General features: G+C 45.2%; 1 protein-coding gene across 1 annotated transcript in view; it reads right to left on the bottom strand.

The window, feature by feature from the left end:
- Positions 1-9,289: 9,289 nt before the first annotated feature.
- IL13RA1 (interleukin 13 receptor subunit alpha 1) overlaps positions 9,290-24,871 on the bottom strand; it is a 52,825-nt gene continuing 37,243 nt past the window's right edge. The window contains exons 9-11 of the mRNA XM_032844781.1: positions 24,367-24,463; positions 22,478-22,562; positions 9,290-9,540 (exon numbers count right to left, since the gene is read on the bottom strand). Of these exons, the coding sequence (XP_032700672.1) occupies positions 9,448-9,540; positions 22,478-22,562; positions 24,367-24,463 (275 nt within the window). The 3' untranslated portion in view covers positions 9,290-9,447. The remainder of the gene's footprint in view (positions 9,541-22,477; positions 22,563-24,366; positions 24,464-24,871) is intronic.

Genomic DNA, 24,871 nt, shown 5'->3' with positions numbered 1-24,871 from the left:
TGTCTGTGGAGTCCGGGAGGGATACATACTAACCCGACTACCAAAAAATTCCAGCTGGCATCAGAGCTGAAGGGTGAGTGCCCAAGCCATATCGTTTTCACATCACTCCTGGTCGAAATGAAATGATCGCGTCGCTACAGAAGGCAAGCTTGGGCTCTTCCTGGCTTAGGTGCCTTCTTCCTCGGCGATTCTAGTTCTAGTCTCCGTGGGGCCCCTGTGTGCAGGCAAGGCAGCTCCTGGGTGTGAGGCTCACAGCTAGCCCATGCCTCCTCTTCGGGCTGAGGCTTGTCCACTGCCTCATGGCCTCCTCGGTGGCCCCAGGGACTGGCCAGCCCTATTCTGGACTGCATGACAGGGTGCACATTAATCCTCGCACGGTAGACGTCTACATGGCACTCCTATCCTGAGAAAATGGTTAGCTTGGGCTCCAGACAGCCTATTGTATTGCTAAGGAGCAGCTGTCTAGCATTATTTCTCTAGTTTTCATCGACCCAGGGGAAGGAAGGAAAGGGAGGGAGGGCAGGAGGGAGACAGAGAGAGAGAAAGAGAGAATGGAAGACAGAAAGAAAAACTACTTTTGATTTGGGGCGCCTGGGTGGCTCAGTCAGTGAACCGGCTCACTCTTGATTTTGGCTCAGGTCATGATCTCAGGGCTGTGAGATGGAGCCCCACAAGGGGCTCAGCGCTCAGCGGGGAGTCTGCTTGAGGCTCCTTTCCCTCTGCTTCTCTCCCCTCCCTCTTTCTGTCTGTCTCAAATAAATAAATCTTCAAAAAACTTTTGATTTTAAGTGTTTTTAGAAGCATAAAAAGAGTTAAGATCCTAACTTCCTAAAATTTGAATATAGAAGTCTTTTTCTCAGAACAGTGCAATGTCATGCCACTACCAGTTCAAAAAAATGAAGGTAAATAGTGTAACATGATATCGTGAAAGCAAGGTACATTGCTGATACCACCATTCTCATTTTCACAGAACGGAAAAGGAGGGGCGCCTGGCTGGCTCAGTTGGTGGAGCACACAACTCTTGATCCCAAGGTTGTAAGTTTGAGCCCCACACTGGGTACAGAGATTACTTAAAATCTTTTTAAAAAATGATATGCACAAGAAGACGTCTCATTGTGAAATTTGAAAACACTAGAGACCAAAAGTAAACTTTGAAGCTTGCAGAGAGAGAAGCGTTACACCCAGAAAATTGGAAATCAATAAAGGAATCAGACTTTCCAAAAGCAACACTAGATGGGGCACCTGGGTGGCTCAGTGGGTTAAAGCCTCTGCCTTTGGCTCAGGTCATGATCCCAGGGTTCTGGGATCGAGCCCCACGTCGGGCTCTCTGCTTAGCGGGGAGCCTGCTTCCTTCTCTCTCTCTCTCTCTCTCTCTCTCTCTGCCTGCCTCTCTGACTACTTGTGACCTCTGTCTGTCACATAAATTTAAAAAAAAAAAGCAACACTAGAAGCAAGAACATAGTGGAATATAGTTTTCAAAATTCTGAAGGGAAATTGTTTCTAATTCGAATTCTTCACCTAGGGTTAATTTTAATCACATGTGAAGATATATTCAGATACAGAAGGGTTTTATTAAAAAATTACCTCCCTCACGGGTACCTGGGCGATCCAATCAGTTAAGCATCTGCCTTCTGGTCATGTCATGATCCCATGTCCCACATCAGGCACCCTGCTCTGCATGGAGTCTGCTTCTCTGCCCCTCCCCTAGCTCGTGTGCATTCTCTCTCTCTTAAATAAATAAATAAATTCTTTTTAAAAAAATTACTTCCCTCGCAATCTTTCTAAGGAAGTTAGCACAGTATGTAGTCCGGCAAAACCAGGGCATAACACAAGAAAGGGGACCACCTGAAATGTGGAAAGCAGAGTTGAACCAAGAAGAGGAGCAATGGGCGCTCCCCAGATGACAGCTGGGTGGCAGGCCCAGAGGGCAAACATTCCAGAATGGATCAGGAAGCCAGCCAACTCCACGAGGGTCGTCTCCAAGAAAAAGAAATGGAACTCATTGATTACACCTGATGGGCGACCATGCCAAATGGAGTTTTGTGGTTCTGTCAGCAAGTTTGGGGCTGAACTTATGACAGGTACACAGAAGAACAAATCAAACCAGAAAAAAGAGACAATTTGGGGAAGATAAGATAAAGGAAATACAATTTAACGGTACCATACATGGATCAACTGAGCACAACGATTATACAAATATTGCAAATATTGAATATTTTACCCCCAATTTTTTGTATTTGTATAAGTGTGAGTGGATGTGTGTGTGATGTGTGTGTTGGGACATATAAGGAAGGTAGTTCCTCATCTTCCATTGTAGAAATTCAGAAATAGGTCATTTCTAAACCTAAATAAAAATAAGAAACATTAGGTGTTAGAGTTATATACAAAAAGAACTAGCTAAAAATGTTAAAAAGCAGTTTAAAACAACACAAATTATTATCTCTAACTTCTGTAAGTCAGAAGTCCAACAGAGTATGATTACATTTTCTGCTTGGCGTCTCTTATTAAAGCTGTAGGTGGCCAGCCTGAGCTCCTATGTGGAGATGCTAGTGGGGGGGATCCAGCTGCCAGGCTCATTCACGTTGTTGGCAGGATCCAGTTCCTTCCAGCACTTTCTAATGGCCTTTTCCACTCTCAAGCCTGCAATGACATTTTGAGGCCTTTTTGTGCTTTGACTCTGTCCTCTTCCATTTCCAGCTAGAGAAATTTCTCTGCTTTTAAGGGCTCAAGTGATGAGATTAGGCCTACCCTGATAATTCAGGATAATTTCCCCATTTTAAGATCTATAATCTTGATCACATCTGCAGTCTCTTTTGTCATGTAACAACGTTTTCATAAGGTTCCAGGCATAGCGTGAGGGCGTCTTTTCTGGGAGCAGGAATCAGGGGGTCAGTAGTGGTGGGGCAGGGGACCATAGTTTTTTTGTTTTAAGATTTTATTTATTTGACAGAGAGATAGCAAGAGCAGGAACACTAGCAGGGGGAGTGGAAGAGCAGGCTTTCCCTGAGCAGGGAGCCCGATGTGGGGCTCCATCCCAGGACCCTGGGATCATGATCTGAGCTGAAGGCAGACACTTAATGACTGAGCCAGCCAGGTGCTCGTTGTTTACTGAATTCAAAGGAATTTATTTTAGGTAATATATTGAATGTCATGATATATATACAAAAATCCATTTTTGTGTTTCTAGGCAAAATGGCCTATGATTTGCAGAGCATGGTAAGAAATAGTTGTTAGGCACAATCATGGCTGGGTCCTGGTGAAAATTCTGATTTGGATGGACCACAGGGCTCATCCAACGTATCAATTCCTCTGTTCTTACTGTTGTATTAAAGGACCCACTCCTGTTATTTTTGGCAGTTACTGCTCATAGCTACCTACTTCCTGTAGCAACAGTAGGTGACTGTAAATGCATTTTCTTTTTTTTTTAAGATTTTATTTATTTGGGGCACCTGGGTGGCTCAGTGGGTTAAGCCTCTGCCTTTGGCTCAGGTCATGGTCCTGGGGTCCTAGGATCGAGTCCCGTATCGGGCTCTCTGCTAAGCAGGGAGCCTGCTTCCCTCTCTCTCTCTGTCTGCCTCTCTGCCTACTTGTGATCTCTCTGTCAAATAAATAAAATAAAATCTTTAAAAAAAAGAATGATGTAAACTGTAAGTTTTTAAAAACATATTCTTTATCAAGAATATTTCTTGATAGGCAAAACAAGTCATTATCTCAGTTTTTGTTGGATGACAGAATAGAGCTAATCTGGTCCAATCTCCTCATTTTGCAGATGAGAACACTAATGCCCAGAGAGAGGAAGGGACCTGTCCATGGCGTTGTTCGTGTTTGAAGCAAGGATCCCCACTTCTGAATGAGTTCCACAACTTATGGCCACTGTTGTAAACTTTGGACAGGATGGAAAATGGCGAAGTCTAACATCTTCATCTTACAGGTAGGGAAGCAGATGTAAACAGGAAGAAACCCCTGCTAGAGGTCATCTGGAACTCCTACTCTAACCGAGGTCACTTTGCCCTGTGCAAAGCACATACATAATAGAATGCACAAATGAATCTGAAGATGCTGTAAAAAGCTCACTTAAATGGCTTAAGTTCTCAAATAGCTTCCATTTGGTAAGCAATTTAGCAACAATGTGAAAGAAAATATTTCTTTTTTAGGCAGCTTTCTTCTTAGGACAAGTAAATACATTACTGACCTTCTAATAAAGGCTCTAATGTCAGGCTGACTCGGTTTCCAATTCTGTCTCAGTCATTTACTAGCTGGGTGCTCTTGCACACACAACTCAATCATTTTGTTTTTGTTTTTTTTTAAAGATTTTATTTGTTTGAGAGGGAAGGACGGTGCACAAGCAGGGGGATGGGCCGAGGGAGAAGCAGACTCCCCGCTGAGGGCAGAGCCCTACACCGGGCTCGTTCCCAGGACTCCGAGAGCATGGCCCGAGTGGAAGTCAGACACTTACCTGACTCAGCCACCTGGATGCCCCTAACTCAATCATTTCATGTCAGTTTCTTCATCTATAAAATGAAGGTAACAACGCCACCTAGCTCATGGGAGTCACGTGGGAATTGAGTGAAATGATACATTGAATTTGGCACCTGCTAGCCACTCAATAGCCCTTTTTCTTTTTATATAATGTTTACATCTAATAAATGTTGAGAACTAGCAGTGAAATATTTTCCTGTTGCTAATAGTAAACTAATAGTGTGACGATTAGGAAAGATGGTTAAAGGCCAAAGAACCTTCAGGAAGAAATCATCTTGTGAATCGATGAGAAAAATATCCAGTGCATCTCAATGCCAATAAAACTCCTCCCTCACTTAAAGTAAAAGTGTGCCAAGATTCAGCTACAGTATTTACAAGAAAGTTATTGCTTGATCTAATCATGAGTTTAAAAGAGGAATTAATGAAATAAATTTGCTTGTTTCCTTGCTTTCTTCTGAAACTACTAATACTCTGAAGGCACAATGTGTTTCTCATATGAGCTTGTAAATGAGCAGGACTTCATGGAAATGACAAAATGGTAAATTACTCTAGAAATCAAATGTACTTCAATCATTCCGGCTCCTCTCCCCCAGACAAGGTGAACATGTTTATGATTACAAAAATGTGTTTTCCACAGATCTCATATAGATATGCAACCTCAAGTGTCTGTCCTCAAATGTCTTCTGTCATAATACTCTGTATATTGATGTATTAAGCAGCAAAGCTTTCTTATTAAAAACACAACTATACTTACCTGGAGACAGAGTTCCAGAATCTTCTTGGATCATTCTAGATAGTTACAGAAATAAGCTCACTGAGATCAGAAGCCTCTACCCACCACCCTGTAGGGTTGGGATTAGGTAATTAATAAATGTGGCCTGGCTAAAGACCCACTCCTAGAGCTTAACACTGTTAAATAACAAAAACTCAATCAAGTAAATTTGAAAGATCTAATTGGCTTTATTATTTGACTCATGAATCCAGCAGCATCCCCATCTAGCAAGTAGAGAGGAGTTCAAAAGAACCACAGAAAAGAAAAGGCTTTTAAAGGTGAAGAGTGAGGGGCACCTGGGTGGCTCAGTTAAGTGTCTGACTCCTGATTTCTGCTCAGGTCATGATCTCAGAGTCCTGAGATCGAGCCTCACATCGGGGTCCATGCTGAGTGTGGTGCCTACTTAAGACTCTCTCTCTCTCCTTCCACCCCTCCCCCACCTTTCCTCTCAAAAAAAATTAGTAACAAAGAGAGGGAGTGGAAAAAAGGAAATTATTAGCAAGGAACCCATTGTTTTAAGCAAGGTCACCCTCCTAAGGGGAACGGAAAGGGTCCATCAGTAAAATTCCTGGTGCTGAACAGGAAATTCCATGTTGACTGATTAGAGGTTAAAGGCTGAAACTGCAGTTAAGTATTAAGCCTTGCCTTACGGACTCTGGTAAGTGACACCATGCTGGGCCCGTGTTTTCTTTTTAACACGAATGATTGAAAAAAAAAACCCTCCATGACATTGAAACCATTTTGCTATAGTTGCAGAAAATAAGAGACCACATTACCATCCCTTAAGAGGACAGCTACTGAAAACTGATTATTAGGCTTAAACTAATTCTAACTGTTGGGAGTGGGTCCCCCCCATCATGTATACCAGGATGCTTTCCTTAAGAAATGTCCCTGGGGGGGGGCACCTGGGTGGCTCAATTGGTTGGGCGTCTGCCTTCGGCTTGGGTCATGATTCTGGGGTCCTGGGATCGAGCCCTGCATCGGGCTCCCAGCTCAGCGGGGAGCCTGCTCGGGGAGTCTGCTTTTCCTTCTCCTTCTGCCCCTCCCCCTCACTCGTGTTCCCTCTCACTTGCTCTGCTCTCAATCTCAAATAAATAAATAATCTTTAAAAAAAAAAAAGGAATGTGCCTCTGTGTGTGTGTCTGTGTGCACACAAGTGTATACTTGTATTTCTTTTTCCTTTCCCATAGGTTTCCTGCCACTGGTTGGGGGGGTGGAGGGCCACAATCACGTTGGTGACGATAGACATTCTCTCTCCCCGGGGTGGGATGACATCGTGGACAACAGACCAGCGCCACTCCCTGAGCTCTAAGGTGGTGCTGATGAAGGTCACACCCATGACTCTGGTGACACGCTGCTCTGCCGGGACGGGGCTGCTGGCTGGGTAACCCTTCTTCACCAGGAACAGCCAAACCACCAGGTATGTCAGGATGGAGACCCGCAGCAGCCGGCAGAGCTGGCCCTCCACTTCTCCTCTTTGGCAATGACACACTTGGCTGTCCCGCAGGCAAACGCCACCGGCTGAAGCCCCTCGAAGCCACCTGCCCTGCGGAGCCGACTCTCCCTCCCGGGCCCCTCGGCCCCATCCCGCAGCAGCCCCACCGTGTATTGCCCTGAATGATCAGAAAGACAATTTATCAAGTACTTACGGCCCTTCAGGTATGGCCAGCACAGGCTGTGCTGATATTAAGCTCAGCGCATGTTCTTATCAAAAAACACAGGTGCACCGAGCACAGCGGAGGAGCTTATGAGAAACGACTAGAAGATAAAACAGCCGTCTTGGATTTTTTTTCCCACAACATTTATTCTTTTAACTCCAATTCTGCTGCCACCCATTCCTCACAACGCTTTGCCCCAAAATAAGACCAAAGGAAGACATGCGTGTAACGTACAAAAAGACAGTATTTATTTCACTCAAGCTTTCATATAAGAAGTTAAACAAAACGATCCCTAGTTGAAGGCATTACCAAAAACATTCTTAACATTGTTTCACGTGTCCCTTCAGTGCCCAGAGAGAGGAAAAACTTATCTGAACGAAAGAGTAAGAACGACCATCCTTATGGTGGGTTTTCTTAGGAGGGCCGAGGGAAACACAATCCATATAGTTTAGGCGTAACATAGCAAAGGAACCTCCAAGTTTCCTACAGGTGATGGAAATCCCACTGACGTATTCAAGTTCCCTTTTCGGTGACTATCGAAGAGCTATAGGTATTCCCATAATTCACTGCTGCCTTTCCCTCCACTGTCTGACAGCTCAAAGCAGGGAATGGGAACCAAATGCAACATCTCCGCTCTGGGGCTGTGACTGTCACCGTCTTCCATCCCTTGGGGAATCATGATACCAAAGCATCCCCTCCCTCACTGCCATCTAAATAGGATACCAGGAAAAATGGCCCTGGGTGAGGCGTGTAGGTGTTTTGCTTTCCAGAATTATAAAAGACTTCACTGGGAGAGCATCTCAGACACAGGAAAACCCAATGTTCTTTCTAGAGAATCTTGTAACACGGTGGGACACCCACTCCGCCTGTCTCCCACCTCAATCTGACCTTAAAAAAAAAAAAAGGCACAGGGAGGCAACACCCTGACGTCTACCTGTGCCACGAAATTTCCTCCGAGGAGCCAGGGCAAGCTGGTGGCCACCTTGGCCCAAACCCACGGCAAGCAGGCACCTCTGACCTTCTCCCGCGGTCCCCTAAGAGCGGGAGGGGTAAGTCGCAACATCGGAGTGCTGCCCGTGGGTGAGTGTCTGGAGAACTTGTAGGTGTCAAGTTGTCAAGTTCCTACCAAGAATTGGGAGTCTGTGTGCAGGGGGAGAGAGCCTGGGGGGGGGGGGGGGGGGGTGAGGGGAGGGCCTCTCGCTTCTATGCTTTAAATCTGGAGGAAGGAGGAGCAGAGGGAACACCTCAGTGGGTCCAATGCAGGGCTGGGTGAGGAGGGAACCCTAACTCAGTATGCAAAAAAAAAAAAAGAATACAAATGTGGGAGCCTCTGATGCTATCCATATACGAAGCAAAACCTACTCATAACCAGTTGGGGCCGGAAGGGAAAAGGGGAAGACCTAACTATTCTTTTCTGAAGCCAAGAGCAAAGTGCGGAGTGAGACTGTACCTCCTTTCTGTTCAGAAAATGCAGAGAGAAAACAGTAATCCTTGAAAACCTTCCAAGAAATGCAGACTCACGCAGAAGTTACAAAACATGCAAGAATCAGTCACTGTTTCTTAGTCTGCTCACACTTTACCTGAGATGCAAATTACTCCCTGCCCCTCTAGGTGTTCTGAGCAGCTTTACATCCTGCTTTCTAACTTCTAAGGAGACAGGAAAGACGGGCTGTCGGGAATGCGGGTGAACGCGGCGGGGGAGTCTGGGCATGGGAACTGGGGAGTCGAAAGGTTTGGCAACTGACCAGTGGAGACAGAGCAGTAAAGAAGAGGGGAGTCCCGGCCAGACTGTCACCCGCCCGCGCGGTGCCGAACGGTGAACATCTGATCTGAGCGGTGGAGGTGAAGGAGGCTCAGGCGGAACACCGCACACCCAGCAAGCCCCCCTCCCTCTGCCGGGCGGGGAGGGCGGGTGGGGGGAGGAGAGGGGAGCCTGCCGCGGTGTCGGGAAAGGAGTCGCCCCTGCCCCATGCCTGGGCCTCTCAAAGCAGGGACTACTGCTGCTCAGGGGGCTGGTGATTCCAGACTGCGAAGAGATTTAAGAGCCACACACATTCCTCCATGAGATCCCAAACAGATAAAGAGATTTTATCAATTTCGGCTGTAAGATGTTCTCTGTGACTCAGGGTTGGCATTGGCAACTGCACCCAAAATGCGTTTCACACAACAAATCAAATGTAGTTGGTATTGCTGGACACAGAGAATACAAAGCAGGCACAGATCCCTCGGAAATTGTCACAACCCTAGGTAAGATGAAGTCTACTGCCATCATGGCCGTTGGCTTTGTCCCTGACTTTGAAGCCTTCGCAAGGGCCGTCTGCTTTTGTAATTCAACAACAGGGACTCGCTCTCCTCGCCAGAGAGCCCCTCAGGTTTTCTCAGTGCTCAACTCAACAGAAAGGCAGGGGCTCTTCGGAGCTGCCTGTTTGCAAATGGCCCAGTGGTTTCAGTTTCCGTTTCACGAGTTCCCAGATAACAAAACGCAGAATGGGATAATCTTCACAAGCTCACGCTGAAGGTTAAAATAAATTATCCCGGTCACTGAGAGGCTCTCTTCAGGTTTTCTATCAGCACCACAGAGTCGGTCTCTTCTTTGGTTTGCTTCTCGTAGATGTCGTACTTCTTCCAGTGCTGGAAGGAAGGAAAACACACACACACACACACACACACACACACAGGATGACTCTTGTAAACAACGTTCTCTCCCTGAGGCCCTGCTGGGTTATTCTTAGGTTTGCGTGCATGGAACCAGTGAGTGTTTGTTTTCCTGTCACGGTTTTGGTTTGGGGGGTTTTGTGTTGTTTTGTTTTTGACTAAGAATCTTCATCTATTTGAACAATTCATGGAACGAAACAATCGGGAATTGACATTCAAAGGAGAAGCGAGAGCATGGGATGGTTACGTGATGGCTGATAGCTATCTCAAGAGAGAAATGCCGACCTCTCCAAAACTGGAAACAGTCTTTTGAAGAAGAATGAAAGGGCGGCGCGCTTTTCTTACATTAACTGTTCCTACCTTTATTTTCTCGCCACTCCAATTTGCCCATGGCTCCAGAGAGATTAACAGGCTCAAAAAGTCAACGAGCATCGAGGTCAATGGCAATATATAAAATGTCCCAAAAAGTCTCAGTGCAGTTAAAACTTTTGGAAGACCCTATATGGACAGTTTCATGTGACATCATTTGCAAGAAGTGGGAATCATGCATTTAAAGGCAAGCTCATCCTGAACTCAATGTAAATGCATCTCCTAACGGTGAAAGCCAATATCCTGGCCTTTGCCTTCTTTCCTTAGAAATCAAGGAAAAGAGCGGAAACCGAGCTCAGTCCCCTCATCTGTAAAACAGAGTTGCTGGACTAAACCGGAGGTCAGCAAACTGAGGTGGAAGGGCTGGACCCAGCTGGCCGCCTGTTTTTCTAAATAAAGTTTTCTTGGCACGCCTCTTTGTTTCTGTGTGGTCTGCGGCTGCGATCACGCTACAACGGCAGAGGTGAGTTGCCCTAAGAGCAAAGGGCTGGGTAAGTCAAGAATATTTACTCTCTGGTTCTTTCCAGGGAAAGTGTGCCACCCCTGCACTAGATTTTTCCCAAGCTCCTTCTCTGCTCGGATGTTTTCTGGTTCGAGAAGCCTAGGAAAGGCAAGGCAAAGCAGAAAAACAGAAACGAGAGCAACAGTGACTATTCCGCTGCCTCGAGCTGTACAGTTAGAGATGGACTGAGCAGATCGGGAGCATCCCAGTCTTGGAGAGCACAGGCAGGGATGAGCTGAGAGACACTGCTTCAAATATCTAAATTATTCTAAATAAATGAGTTAACCCTCATACTCCTAGTAGAATGGCTAAAATAAAAAAAAAAAATACTGACAATCCCAAGTGCCGACACAGCCGCAGAGTAACCGGAGCTCTCCTGCAGTGCTGATGGAAATGCAAACTAGCACAGCCACCACGGGTCCTTACAAAATGAAGTGGACACTGACTTTGTGACCCAGCAGGCCCACCCCCAAGTATCCACCCAAGAGAAATGGAAACCTATGTCTACACGAAGACCCCCCCATGAAGTTTTATAGTAGCTTTCTTCATAAAAGCCCCAAACTGGAAACAAGCCCACCGTCCTTGAACAAGCGAATGGTTAAATAAACTGTGGTGCAGCCGGATCACGGCATGTTGCTTGGCAACGAAAAGGAATGAACCATGGATACACACATCAACACCGACGGCTCTTAAATGCACCGTGCTGGGTGAAATAAGCCAGACTCCAAAATCTATGTGTTTGGTGATTCCATTCATAACACATTCTGGAAAAGGCAAAACTTTAGGGATAGGAACAGATGAGTGGTGGCAAGGGTATAGTGATGATGAAAATGTTCTCGATCGTGACTGGCGTGAGTAGCAGTGACAAAACTGCACACATGTGCTACAAGTGCAGCCACACAGAATAACTGTGCACTTAAAAAAGATGAAATTGTATTTTACATAAATCAAATCAACAAACCTGGCTTTTGAAAATGTGAAATGCAAAGGATCTAATAAAAAACAGTCTGAAAAAATTACATAACCTTGAAATAATGGCTTATTCAATAAATGGCACTAAGACAACTGGTTACGCATTTGAAAAATAAAGTTAAACCCTACTTGACGGCCCACATGGATCAATTCCCTATGGATGAAAGACCTAAATGTAAAAAACAAAATCAAGTAAGAACTAGAAAAATATACTGGGCAACAAGTACATCAATCTGAGACAGGAAAAGGCTTCCTACACACAAAAAATACAGAAGATTTGAATGCATAAAAAAGAAAAACAACATTAATCACTCTAAATACTACACAGAGACAAACAGACAACAAGCCAAAGGATTAATAGCTGATAGATAAAGAGAGCTTTATGGGGGCACCTGGGTGGCTCAGTGGGTTAAGTGTCTGCCTTTGGCTCAGGTCATGATCCCAGGGTCCTGGGATTGAGAGCAGTGTCCTAACCCTAACCCTAACCCTACTCCCTCTGTCCCTCAGCACTCCCCGTGCATGGGCTCTTTCTCTCTCTCTGCTCTCTCTCCCCCAAATAAATAAATAAGTAAATTTTTAAAAGAGCTTTAGGGGTGCCTGAGTGGCTCAGTCATTAAGTATATGCCTTTAGCTCAAGTCATGATTCCAGGACCCTGGGATTAAACCCTGCATCAGGCTCCCTGCTTAGCGGGAAGCCTGCCTCTCCCTCTCCCACTCCCCCTGCTTGTGTTCCCTTTCTCACTCTCTCTCTTTCTCTCTGTGTCAAATAAATAAATAAATAAATAAATAAATAAATAAATAAAAATCTTTAAAAAAAAAAAGAGCTTTACAAACTACCAAATTTCCAAAACGTGAATATGGCAGGGAAAAAGAAATGGACAATGAACAAGAACTTCACAAAAGAATTCAAGCCCATGAACATATAAAACAATACAAAAGTTGATCCATAAAATGAAAAGAAGATGCCCTTTTCTCTTCTGTGAATTGGAAAGAATTAAAAAAAAAATACATACTCAGGCTGGCGAAAGCATGACGGAAGCACCGTTCAGACATACAACCTACTTATAATCTATGCTTCTTGTGAAAAATTTAAAAGTATGTATTTTAATGCCCCCCTTTCCCTAATATGAAGGAATCATACTCTGTCTATAACCAGGGTATTTAACAGCATGTATTACAGATTCTTACATACCAGTAAAATTGAGCTACCTCATTTTCTTTACCCTCTGCATAATACGTCATTGTGTGAATGCACCGTAATTTATTGAATCTGTATCCTTAACAGATATTTAGCCTGTATATCCTTTCTGGATGACAATTCGTCACTATTAACCAAAGAATTTAAAAAGTATTAATCTCTTCTGATCCAGCAATCTTACCTGTAACAATATATCCCCCCCCAAAGAACAGAATACATATATACACATAGATGTATAGCTACGACATGATGCCTATAATGATGACATTTAGAACTCATCTAAATGCCCCAACATTAGGGACTTGGTTAAGTATGTTATGATATATTCACACAATGGCAAATACTATATAGCCACTAAAAAGCATATGATAGGACCAGGGTTGACTAACTTTTTCTGTCAATAGCGAGATAATATTTTCAGCTTTGAGTCTCTGTCCCAAAAACTCACTCTGCTGTTACAGCATGGAAAGAGCCACAGGTAACATGTAAATGAACAGGTGTGGCTGTCTGCCAACAAAACTTTTACGGATGCTGATATTTGAATTTCAAATAATTTTCATGTGCTAAGACAAAATATTCTTCTTTAGATCTTTTCAACACTTTAAACATATAAAAACCATTCTTAGCTTGTAGGCTGTAGACAAGTGAGCAGCAGACAAGATCTGGCCCGTGGTCTGTAGTTTACAGAGAAATCCTAGGGGGAAGGTAGTGGTTGGCGGCATTGTTTTGTTTTTGTTTTTAAAGATTTTATTTATTTGTTTGACAGAGTTAAAGAGAGAGAGCAAGCACAAGCAGGGGGAGCAGCAGGCAGAGGGAGAGGGAGAAGCAGACTCCTCGCTGAGCAGAGAGCCGGATGCAGGCCTTGATCCCAAGGCCTGGGGATCATGACCTGAGCCCAACACTTAACCAACTGAGCCACCCAGGCACCCCAGCAGCACAGTTTGTAAACGTCCCCAAATGCCACCATAGAAAACACAAATAGGAAAGGTAACCAGGGTAAGCAGGAAAGCAACTGCCCAGTCCACAGTCACAATCTACGACAGAACCAGATCGAAATGATTCCCTCGTGAGCCCTGAAATACGAATGGGTGGCCAAAGTAAAGACAGCCACAAGAGCACAATGGAATCCATTATGGAGGAGGTATGGAGAAGGAACTGGGAGGACATCTGATAGATCTGAGAACTCTAAAATAACTCAAACCCCAGCAAGCTAATTTATGTACAACAACTAAGACCAGCAGGGGTTTGCCCTTTCAAATAGCGACAGTGCAAGGAGTCCATGCTGGAGCCTGGGAGCAGCCTGGGCCCCATGAACTCGCAAAGCCATCCAAAGCTCTCTTCTGGGGCCAAGTTCCACTCTGAGGAGCAACTGATGCACAATGATGCCACGGTGACCCAGAGACCGGGTGGCTCAGTCAGTTAACTGCCCGACTCTTGACTTTGGCTCAGGTCATGATCTCAGGGTCCTGGGATCCAGCCCCGAGTTGGGCTCCGCGCTCAGAGGGGAACCTGCTTGAGATTCTCTCGCTCTCTCCCTCTGCCTTTCCCTCTGCTCACGTGCACACACACGTGCACATACACATTCTCTAAAATAAATAAATTTTTAAAAAATCTTTAAAAAATGAAGGTGGTTAAAAATTATTCAAGAGGATGTGACAAATACAGAAGACGGGCAAAGAAAACAAGGGAATGGAATAACTGAAGTCCAGATATTTTTACTGAAATTAAAAAAAAAAATCTAAGACTACATACTGAAAGGGTACACCACCTACCTCAGAAATCAAGCCTAGAAGACCAACAACAAGACATATTCTGGTAAAATTATTGGACTTGGAAGAAAAAAAAGCTTTTGACAATCAGACAGAAAAGACCAAGTGTTTGTCTTTAAAGTATGCTCTATGCTCAACGTGGGGCCCAAACTCTAGATCCTGAGATCAGAAGTCGTACACTCCACTGACCGAGCCAGCCAGGTGCCCCAAGACCAAGTGTTTTAACACAGAAAATTATATTGTCAGCAGACTTTGACAACGTTTTAAACCAGAAGAAAATGGATGCCACATTTAAGATACCCAAGGCAAGAACATGTGAGCCATGGATTTTATATCTAGCTAAAATGACTTTCAATTATTAATGCAGCAGACTCCATCAATGTATAAATAATTCAGGAAATGTTGGTCCCATGAATCCTCCCTGAGAAAGCGTTTAGAGCTTCAAACAACCAAAGTGACTGCAGAGACATGAACATGAAGACAGGCAGTAAGCATCCAATACATACACCCACCCAGAATTACGACCCCAGGAGGGCTCTGAGAGAGACACTATGGTACGCAATAGTTACCTGCACTGACAGTGCAGACACTGGACAGCTTCAAAAATGAAGAGGGAACAGGGAAAACATACGGGAAAATGGCCTTTTCCAATAATCATCAAAACTAATTTTATAATTTGTCAGAAGTTCAGAAATTCCTTCAGTTCCTCCTGTTTCTTTCTCATCCGTTACATTCAAATAAAATTAAATATGAGCATTTTATTAAAACATATCCTATGACTGGCTCAGAGTCCAGACAGGAGAATCGGGACGCCCGGGTTCAGGTTGCCATGTCTGACTCTCTTCCGGTCAGTGTGGATCCTACCTCTGGTGTTGTGAGCACACTATACCCACTCCCCCGTGGGACCTCACCTTCTTCATTTGTTTGCTGGAGGTAAGACCAACAGCGAGGTGGGGACAAATTAAGGAAGGAAGTGCTTAGAAGAGTGTCTGATACACAACAAAAATTCCCTAAGTACAAACTATGATTACTGTTGTCATTGTAACTCCATTTGTCATTAAAAGTCCCATTTCTCGGGGCACCTGGGTGGCTCAGTGGGTTAAAGCCTCTGAATGAGGTGACTTCTCAAACTGTTTGATCATGTGTGTACTGTCTCTTTTTAAAATATACATCTAGGGGCACCTGAGTGGCTCAGTGGGTTAATCCTCTGCCTTCGGCTCAGGTCATGATCCCAGGGTCCTGGGATCGAGTTCCCCATCGGGCTCTCTGCTCAGCAGGGGGCCTGCTTCCTCCTCTCTCTCTGCCTGCCTCTCTGCCTACTTGCGATCTCTCTGTCAAATAAATAAATAATTTTTAAAAAGAAAGTCCCATTTCTCTATGCTGCTCACATAACCTTAGAGATGGTTATGTCCGGGTGACAGAACGAAGAGCAGCTTTATTTTTCTCTTTTGGTGATCTGTATTTCTCATTTCTCTATAATAAATCCATGTTGCTTTTAAAAGAAAAATATTGTAATTTTTAAAAAAGGCATGCAGAACATTACACCTTCATTGGTTTCTAGTCATTAGACCCAGTGGTTAGCTGGGTTGAACAGGAAAAAAAAATCCATTTTAATGAGGTGAGCCCTGCAGCAGAAATGGCTTCCAAGAGATATTAATTTTTTTCAATTGTCTTTTTTCATTTCTAAAACTCGGATTACTCTCATTTTCACTCATTATCAGCATTGTGGCCCTTTCCTGAGGACTAACTCTATGAATATGTCTGTGTAAGAAAAGGGAACAAATGCTCTGACCTATTATCCAATTCATGAATTCTATGCCAGTATATTTTTCAAATTACTTGCAGAAAGAAAAATAAATCCACAAAATTACCCATCTGTAATTCAATTCTCACACTGCCAATTTTTAAAAACAAGGTAATCAGCAATAGAATAATGGCCAAAGATGAAAAACATCACAGGTAGAAAAAAAGAAAAAAACAGCATTTGGGAGGCTAACATGACTAGAAGAGCAGCAGGCAATACAGGTTCTTCTAGTTTAAAGAAATAAACAAATTTCGTGTGTCATGGAACACTAAATGTTCATTTAAGAACACTTTCAAGGTCTGGTTAGTTCCCACGGTGAATTTTCCATAGAAGTGAAGTGGGTTTCATGCCCCAAGCACTGGGTGAAACAGCGGCCTCTTGTAGGAACGTAAATCAACGGATTATGTGCCCCGGTTTTCTTCAGATCAATATCCCCAATAGAAAGATGAACGACATGAATTGGAGATCGTCATGCCTTAAATATCATTGCAGCTAGGGCGCTTGGGTGGCTCAGTGGGTTAAGCCTCTGCCTTTGGCTCAGGTCATGATCTCAGGGTCCTGGGATCAACCCCTGCATGGGGCTTTCTGCTCAACAGGGAGCCTGCTTCCCCCTCTTTCTCTGCCTGCCTCTCTGCCTACTTGTGATCTCTCTCTCTGTCAAATAAATAAATAAAATCGTTAAAAACAAAATCAATGCAGCAAAAAAAAAAGAACCATTTGAGGGGCACCTGGCTGGCTCAGTCGGTAGCATGTGTGACTCTTGGGGGTTGTGAGTTCAAGCCCACGTTAGGGGTAGAGTTTACTCAATTTAAAAAAAAAAAAACAACCAGCTAAAATGTGGTATGAAGGGGACGAAGGTGGTACCATTTAACGTGGCTATGGCTCCAACCCCACCCTTTAAAAATTGAGAAGTAAAGGCAAAGAACTAAACAGGTTACCTGCTTTCCTAGCAGACAGAGAATTTCAGAATAACCGAGGAGCCAAGTTACTGACTCAAAGCCCTGCTTTGGAGAAAAGGGGCAGCTTACAAATGTAGATTAGGTGACAGGAGAAAAATCATCACTTCAGAAAGCCTGCTGAAATTACTGATTCACTCCAGGAGACCAATGGGCACAGAGAGCATGAGCTACAGAGCTGAGCTAAGGTGCCAACAGGGTGCTGTCTTCAGGTGGTGAGGGGGGACTAAAGTGTCAAGGGGCAGGAGGGGACACCCTGTTACCACCCTACACTCAGCGCTCCATCTTCACATCACTAATGGTGCCACGACTGGATCCGACCCATCTCCCCGCAGTTGGGGAACAGCTGGAAAAACTGCAATAGGGGTGAGTGTTAGACAATATTAAGGAATATGAATCACTTTTAAAAGGATGGCCACACTATTTTGCTCATGCAGGAAAGCGGTCCTCATTTTTCTTTTCTTTTTCTCGTGTTCCTAGTTTTTAAAGATACATAGTGAAGTGAGGGAAAAAAAAAAAAAGAAGAAAGAAACAATTCAGCAGTATCTAGAAGTTGACTCCCAGCTAACAAGCTGCTTCCCAATCAGGAATGTGAAACTGGCACAGTGCGGAAAACAGAACTGGTTTCCAAGAAGCGGGGGAAGAATAGATAATGTTTTATGGATGAAACAGAAATGCAGATGTGGAGAAGCAAATGCCCCCCCCACAGCCCCCTGCCCCCAAGACATGGCCCGCAGCCCAATTAGTCACGAAGGAAAGGCAAGCAGCAAAGCCACAGGAAGAAATGCTGTTGGCCATGGGGTTACTATAGCGATGAGCAAAACACTGTCAAAACACTAGGAACCTTAAGAAAAACTATACAGAGGATTTCATTTCTTCGTGGCCACACCTAAATGAGGTTTTTGGGTTTTTTTGTTTTGGTTTGGTTTGTTTTTTTTTTTTTTATTCCCAAAGAACCACTATGGATGGTGTAGTGAAGAAGGAGTATTAGGAAAGGGTAGGGATTATTCCTCAGGATTAGGAGCCGGTAACTCTGGGCCACTATGACCTCTGGTTCAGGTTCTGCCATGACCTCTCTTGGTGACAGTCCCTGAGAAATGTCTCTAGGGCCCCCACCGTCCCCATCTCTAAAAATGAGGGGTTAGGACGAGCATCTTAGTGTCTTAACAGTTCACAGTTAAAGATAGATAACTCAGTGCATGAAACGTCCACCTCACTGAAGGACCCTCAGGGCCATGTTCATTCTATAATTCGATAATTCTAGAAGTAAAAGGCTCATCGTTCTACTGCATACGCAGCTCCACTGGGTGAGGATTGCTGTCGTGTAGAGAAAAGAAGACTACTCATTTGCTTAAAGAGAAAACATGAATATTTGTTCTATTACCCTTCCCCCCTGTCTGGCATTTTCATTATACTTTCGGTTTTAAAGCCTGATTTTATTTAATGGTCTGCAACCACCACAAACAAAAACATCTTATGCTTTTAGCAGTCCATCTTGTCAGTGTATCTGCCTCGCTAAATTATAGAATTCTCTGACTCATCGGGACAACATATTATCCTCTAGACAGCAAATTGAAAAAAAAGCAATTTTCCCATCTCTGAGAAAGATAATTGATCTGATTTTGCTGTCAATGTTACCATCATTCACTCTATCACTCAGGCTCGGAAACTTGAGATTATTTTTACTCTCTGTACCTTTCCTTGCCCACAGAGTCCCCAGGCTGTAATGAGTGGCCTTTAATGTCTCTTGCGTCGATCCCCTCTGCTGCCTCCTAAGTTCAAGTCCCTACTACCTCTCAAACCCAGATGACCGAAATAGTCTCTTTCCCTTTAATGACTTGGTGTAGGGTTCCTTTTCATTATGAAAGTAATACAAGCTCATTATAGGTAATTTGGAAATTTCAGAAAGGTAGAAAATAACCCAATTATTGGTGTGGCCCTTCTGCCCAGAGATGATCATTTTGATCCCTCTCCTTCCACTTGTGGTTCTACATGTATATTCATGCGTTTTTATCCAAATTAGGATCCAGTGTAGTCTGCGGGATGTTTCTTACTCTTCTATCACGATTATTTTGCTGTGACATTAAATGCTTTGAAAACCTAACTTTTTGTTTAAACTAATTCTCTATTGTGGATGATTCACTGGCTTCTAAGTTTTTCATGTTAGAGACAAATGCTGCATTGCCCGTCCCTGTGCCATTGTTGGGTTACTTCCTCAAAATGGACTCTTCAAAGTGTAACGATCAGATCAAAGATTCTTGTGACATTTTTCCAAGCTGCCCTCTCTGTAGAAGAGGCGCCCGCTCCCTCCGCACTTGCTAACGTTGGCCCTGATCACTTTTCAGACTTACTAGGCTGGACATTTCTATCTCCTCCATGCTCTGGCTGATGTCCTGCATATACTCGTGAGTCGACATGTTTTCATGGGCGTTGGGCATCTGCCTCACGGCACTCGAACTCATCTCCTTTCTGCTGAGAGGGGCAGTGAGCGCAAATGCCTGAGGCATCTGGCAGGTCAGCTCAACTGTGAAACCAGTGGGAACTGGGAACGGTAGGGCCTCGGAGAAAGTGGCGGAGTGGACAGCCGGCTGAAGCTTCCAGACTGAAACCCTTGAAATACACCACGCCAGCCAAACAAAAGCCTGGATGTGGCAAGTTGGGGACTAGCTTCCCAGTTTGCTACCGTGCCTCCGCCTCTAACCCGCTCCCTTCACACCGCTGTCAGGCTGCTATTCCTTACGCTTTCCCACAGAAGGCCAGCCGTAATGCGACTCCAGACCTTTTCCTCAGAAGGCCCCATCTCCACCCTCTCCCCTTCTGTCAAGAACAACTCCCGAAGGTAGTGAGCTCCTTGAGGACACTCTCTCGTACAAGAGGCGATGCAGCAGAGTGGAAAGAGAGAGAGAAGTCTAGAATCAGACCGTGCCGGGTCAAATCCCCCCTTACTACCTATTAGCTGTGTGACCGCAGGAAAGTTAGCTAACCTCGCTGAGGCTTCACTTCCTCATCTGTGAAAAAAAATGGTACTAACAGCACCTTTGCCGAAGGGTGGTTATGAAGACGCAACAAGGAACAGAGGCCAAGCTCCTGATATGCTGTGGCCACAGAGAGGACTTTCAGGGACCTGTTAGAGGTGTCCAAGGACCTGCACGGCTCCAGCCCCCGGCAGCTCGCGCACTGGCTGGGGAGATGGAGAGAGCGACGGGGTGATCCTAAGGAAAGTAGTCGCCCCAGTGTTTTTCAAAGTGGGCTCTGCAAATGGTCTTGCCAGAATAGGAATCCTCTGTGGGCTCCTGTCAAATAGGCAGACTTAAGGAGTGGAGCCCATCCCAGACCTGTGCAGTCCGACTTTCTGGAGGTGGGGCCCGGGAGGCTCTGTTCTTGCAAATGCTCCAGTTGGTTGTGACACCACTGAAGGCGGAGAGCCACCGGCTGCCACACTGCCCCTCAGTGACAGCGTACCATCTCCTCATCAGGCACATGACTTTGGGACCCACCTGCCTGGTGGGTCCCCATCCCCCGGGATTTGGCAGCCTGACCATGACTCAGTGAAAAAGTGATTCAGACGCAACCTCCCCGGAAAGCACGTGGGCCTCCCTGCCTCCTCTCCCCTGCTGCATGTCATCGCTACTACTGTGAATCACTTGTGATGACAAGAAGTGTTTGGGGAGGGGCGCCTGGCTGGTTCAGTCGGCACAGCGTGGGACTCTCCATCTCGGGGTCATGAGTTCAAGCCCCATGTTGGACGTAGAGCTTACTTTTTAAAAAGACAAAAAAAAAAAAAAAGAACTGTTTGCGGATTAATAATAAATGGAAAGTGCCGATGCTCATGGTCATCACCGAGGCTGGCCGGGGGCTCACGAGTGCCTGCATGCTAAGCGGCCTTTATGCATTCAAGTAACCGGACCCACATGCAACCACGAGGCAGGAGCTATCATTACCTCCACTTCACAGCTGAGAATAGCAAGGCCCAGAGAGGTTGAGGAAGTTACCTCAGGTCAGACAGATAGTAAATGAGATTTGAATCCAGACAATCGGACTCCAGAGCCCAGACCATTATGTGCTACTGGCTACGCTACTTCACTCAATTAATTGCCCCGTGCCTCATATTACTCATTTAAAATCGATGTAAGAATAGTGATATTTATCCCAGTTAGTGTCTTCATTATTTTATTTGGGTGAATGTGCTTCTCAGAGAAACCGGATGCTCTTGGGTTCCCCAGGTCTTGGGTTTTCCAGCCACAAATTCCAGCATGAGTGTGCAGCTAACTAACCATAACAGCTCAGGCGGCTTTGCCTCGTCTTCGGAGGCCAGCTTTCCAGGCAACAGCATGAACGAGATCGGTTTCTGCGCTTCACCCCATCTTTCTATTTCCCCAAGGATCCAAGAGGCAGAAGCCCTGCCTACTAGACTGCTTTCATCAGGGAGGCTCCACTCCTGGAATGTTTGGATTGAACAGACTCCCTGCTCCGGGTACAGAATGAAGCCCAGTGACAGGAGACAGGCAGTGTTCTGAGGACTTCTCAAATGGTATGCTTAGTCTGAGATACCACATTTTTTAATTAATTATTTTTTATTCTAAGTAGGATCCACACCAAACGTGGGGCTCAAACTCACAACCCTGAGATCAAGAGTCACACGCTCTACTGACTGGGCCAGCCAGGCACCCCTGGGGTACAACATGATAAATTGCCTCTTCCTTGATCTTTCAGATAAAATGGAGATTAAAATAACCAATTTTAGGGGTGCCTGGGTGTCTCAGTCAAGTAAGCGTCTGCCTTTGGCTCAGGTCACGATCCCAGGGTCCTGGGATCGAGCCCCACATTGGGCTCCCTGCTCAACGGAAGCCTACTTCTCCCTCTCCTTCTGCTACTCCCTCTGCTTGTGCTCTCTCTGAATAAATAAATAAAATCTTTGAAAAAAATAACCAGTTTTGAAACAAGTTCTGACATATGCTACAACATGGATGAACCTTGAAAATATTATGCTAAGTGAAAGAAGCCAGACACAAAAAGGACAAATGTTGTGGGATTTCACTTACACAAGGTACCCAGAATAGGCAGATTCATAGAGACAGAAAGTAGAAAAGAGGTTACCAGGGGCTGGGGAGAATGGGGACTTACTGTTTAATAGGCACAGTTTCTATCTGGGATGATGAAAAAGTTCTGGAAATCATAATGATGGTTGCTTGACACTGTGAGTGTACCTGATGCCATTGAGCTGTACATTTAAAAATGGTCAAAATGGCAAATTTTATGTTTTGTACATTTTACCAAACTCTTTACAAATCCCACAGCCTCCCAACAAAAACCAATTTCGAACTTCATGGAATCAGGGCTTACCAGGGTATCATCGTTCTGGTCTCCAAACATTTCTTTAAAAATCTTGCCAGGATCAGGAATTGGAGGGAATATAATGATCTTGAGCCTTTAAGAAAACAGAAGACATTTTTTGGTCAAATCTTCCAAGCCCACTTAAAAAAAGCCACATTAAAAGAAGACTTGGACTAAACCATGGTACAGAAGTCATCTATGATGATGACGCAGCCGTGAAGAAATTTCCACAAGAAGCTGAGAAACCGATGTCCTGAGATCACCCAGGATGGGTAGACCAAAGGGGCCATGAGGGTAAGCAGACTGCTCATGCCCCATCATCATTAAACCTTTTTTCCCAACTTTATAGAGATATATACTCGACAAATAAAAATTGTATTTGAGATGAACGACATGATGCTTTGATACATGTATACGTTAGGAAATGATGACTACAAGCAAGCGAAGTAACACGTGTCCATCACCTCACACGGTTATGACTGTGCACGTGTGTGTGTGTGTGTGTGTGTGTGTGTGTGTGTGCATACATGTACGCACGCAGGTATTTAAATAATGGTGCTTTACTCATCATCAACCTGATTGGGGCTTACTGCTTACAATTTTGAAAAAAATAATATTCTGAGAACAGGGTCATTCTTCTTTAATTTTTCTTCCTTCTTCTCCCCCTGTGCATCTTTGCACCTCATAGTACTCGTTGGTGGGCCTACCTCACCTCCTGGGCCTGAAACACTGGTGTAGCGCGGGGCTCCGTCCTTTGCCCTCCATCCCAGCCGCTGTGCGAGTGCCCTCCTACAGTCTTAGGGCTTCGGGTCTGTCTACATGTCGAGGGCTCCCAAAATTCTACCTCCAGCCCAGACCTCTCCCTTGTACTCCAGGTTCATCACAACACTACCCATTCAACATCTCTACCTGGGTATCTATCTAACTCGGCATCTCGAACTTCCGTTCAGACCCGAAGCCCTCACCTTCGCCCTAGAGCCAGCGCTCCTCAGTCTTCTCTGTCTCAGCAGACGGCTCCGGCGGTCACTCAAGCTGCCGGAGCCCAGAAGCCTGAGCGCTCCTCGAACCCTCAGTCCCCCCTATACCTCCACGGGTGGGGGAGCAGCTGCCAGCAAGCGCCCTCAGTTCGACTTTTCAAACACAGCCCGCCTCTGACCACAGCTTAGTACCTCCGCAGCTCACCTCCTAGGCTAGGCCGCCCGCCCCTTGGCCGCCGCACACCGCAACGTCGCCTCACCGGCCTAGCCGCTGCCATCCGTGGCCAAGCCGATTCTTCGTTCAGCAACTGCGCTGACCTTTTGTGACAGTAAAATCAGGTCGTGTCCCTTCCCTGCTTGAAACTCTCCAATGTGTCCCCATCACGCTTAGGAAAAGAAAAATGTCAACCCCCTGCCACGGCCTATGGGAGCTAGCTGCGCCCACCTCTCCGGCCTCTCTCGCGTCGCTCTCTGCCGGCAGGCGCAGAGAACCTTCCCTCAGACACGATCTGCGGATGCTCTTTCCCACAGCTTTAAGCAGCAACCTGTTCTGCATTAATACTAGCTGAGTCGCTTAATTAGTAACGTTCTCCACTTCTAAAACTTTGTTCCAAGGGCTACCAACTATCTGTGGCTATATGAGGCATCTGAAAGAGGAGAATGAACATGGGGCCTACCGATCATTCTAGACGCACGCAAAGGGAGCAGCAGCTCCTGAGCGGGGCTCGGGGAAACGAACTCAATTTTCCCCACCAGAAAATGGGCACGATAAGCCTTCTTTGCCATGCCATGCTATGAAAAGCAATTTATACCCAAAGTGCTCCTGATAGCTGAGGCAAACACCCAATACCCTCCCAGAGAGTTGTAACTGGAGCCCCAGGCCAGTAGAAACTGCCAGGCCGACCACGGCAGCTGCCTCACCTTTTGAGATAAAGCAGAAGGACGATGATGGCGCCCGCAACGATGACCGGAGTGGCAAGCAACATGCTTATGTAGAACGTGGGATCGGTATTCTCACCTGGCAAATGGAAAGCAAACACGAAACGTGAGAGATCAACCCCTTTTAGAAAAAAACACCAAGCAACAGTTGGATCAAAATAGTGAGATCACAGATCTTTCTGTACTCCACCCAACCTATTTTCCCCAAATCTTCAATCATCTTGTCTTCTGTTCCCTTCATCGTAAACAACACAGTCCTGCTCTAGTGCCTAAAATACCACGGATGAATAAACACCTTGAGAGTTATCCAAAACCTAGTTTCAGACACTACGTTTAACTAGTTTCAGACACTATGCACAGTGTTACACCGGTTAGAAAGGTCATCTCATTAACAGTGACCACCTTTTCTTATTGGTTCCTTAACCACTATTAGAACATGTAAATCAATCCTAACCGCCACTCCTTCTTAACTGAGCATCTGCTATAT

Source organism: Lontra canadensis, unplaced genomic scaffold (genome assembly GCF_010015895.1).
Source record: "Lontra canadensis isolate GAN:19392208 unplaced genomic scaffold, GSC_riverotter_1.0 scaffold155, whole genome shotgun sequence".
NCBI lineage: Eukaryota > Metazoa > Chordata > Mammalia > Carnivora > Mustelidae > Lontra > Lontra canadensis.
Note: the sequence above shows the minus strand (reverse complement) of the source record. Positions and strands in the feature narration are given on the sequence as shown.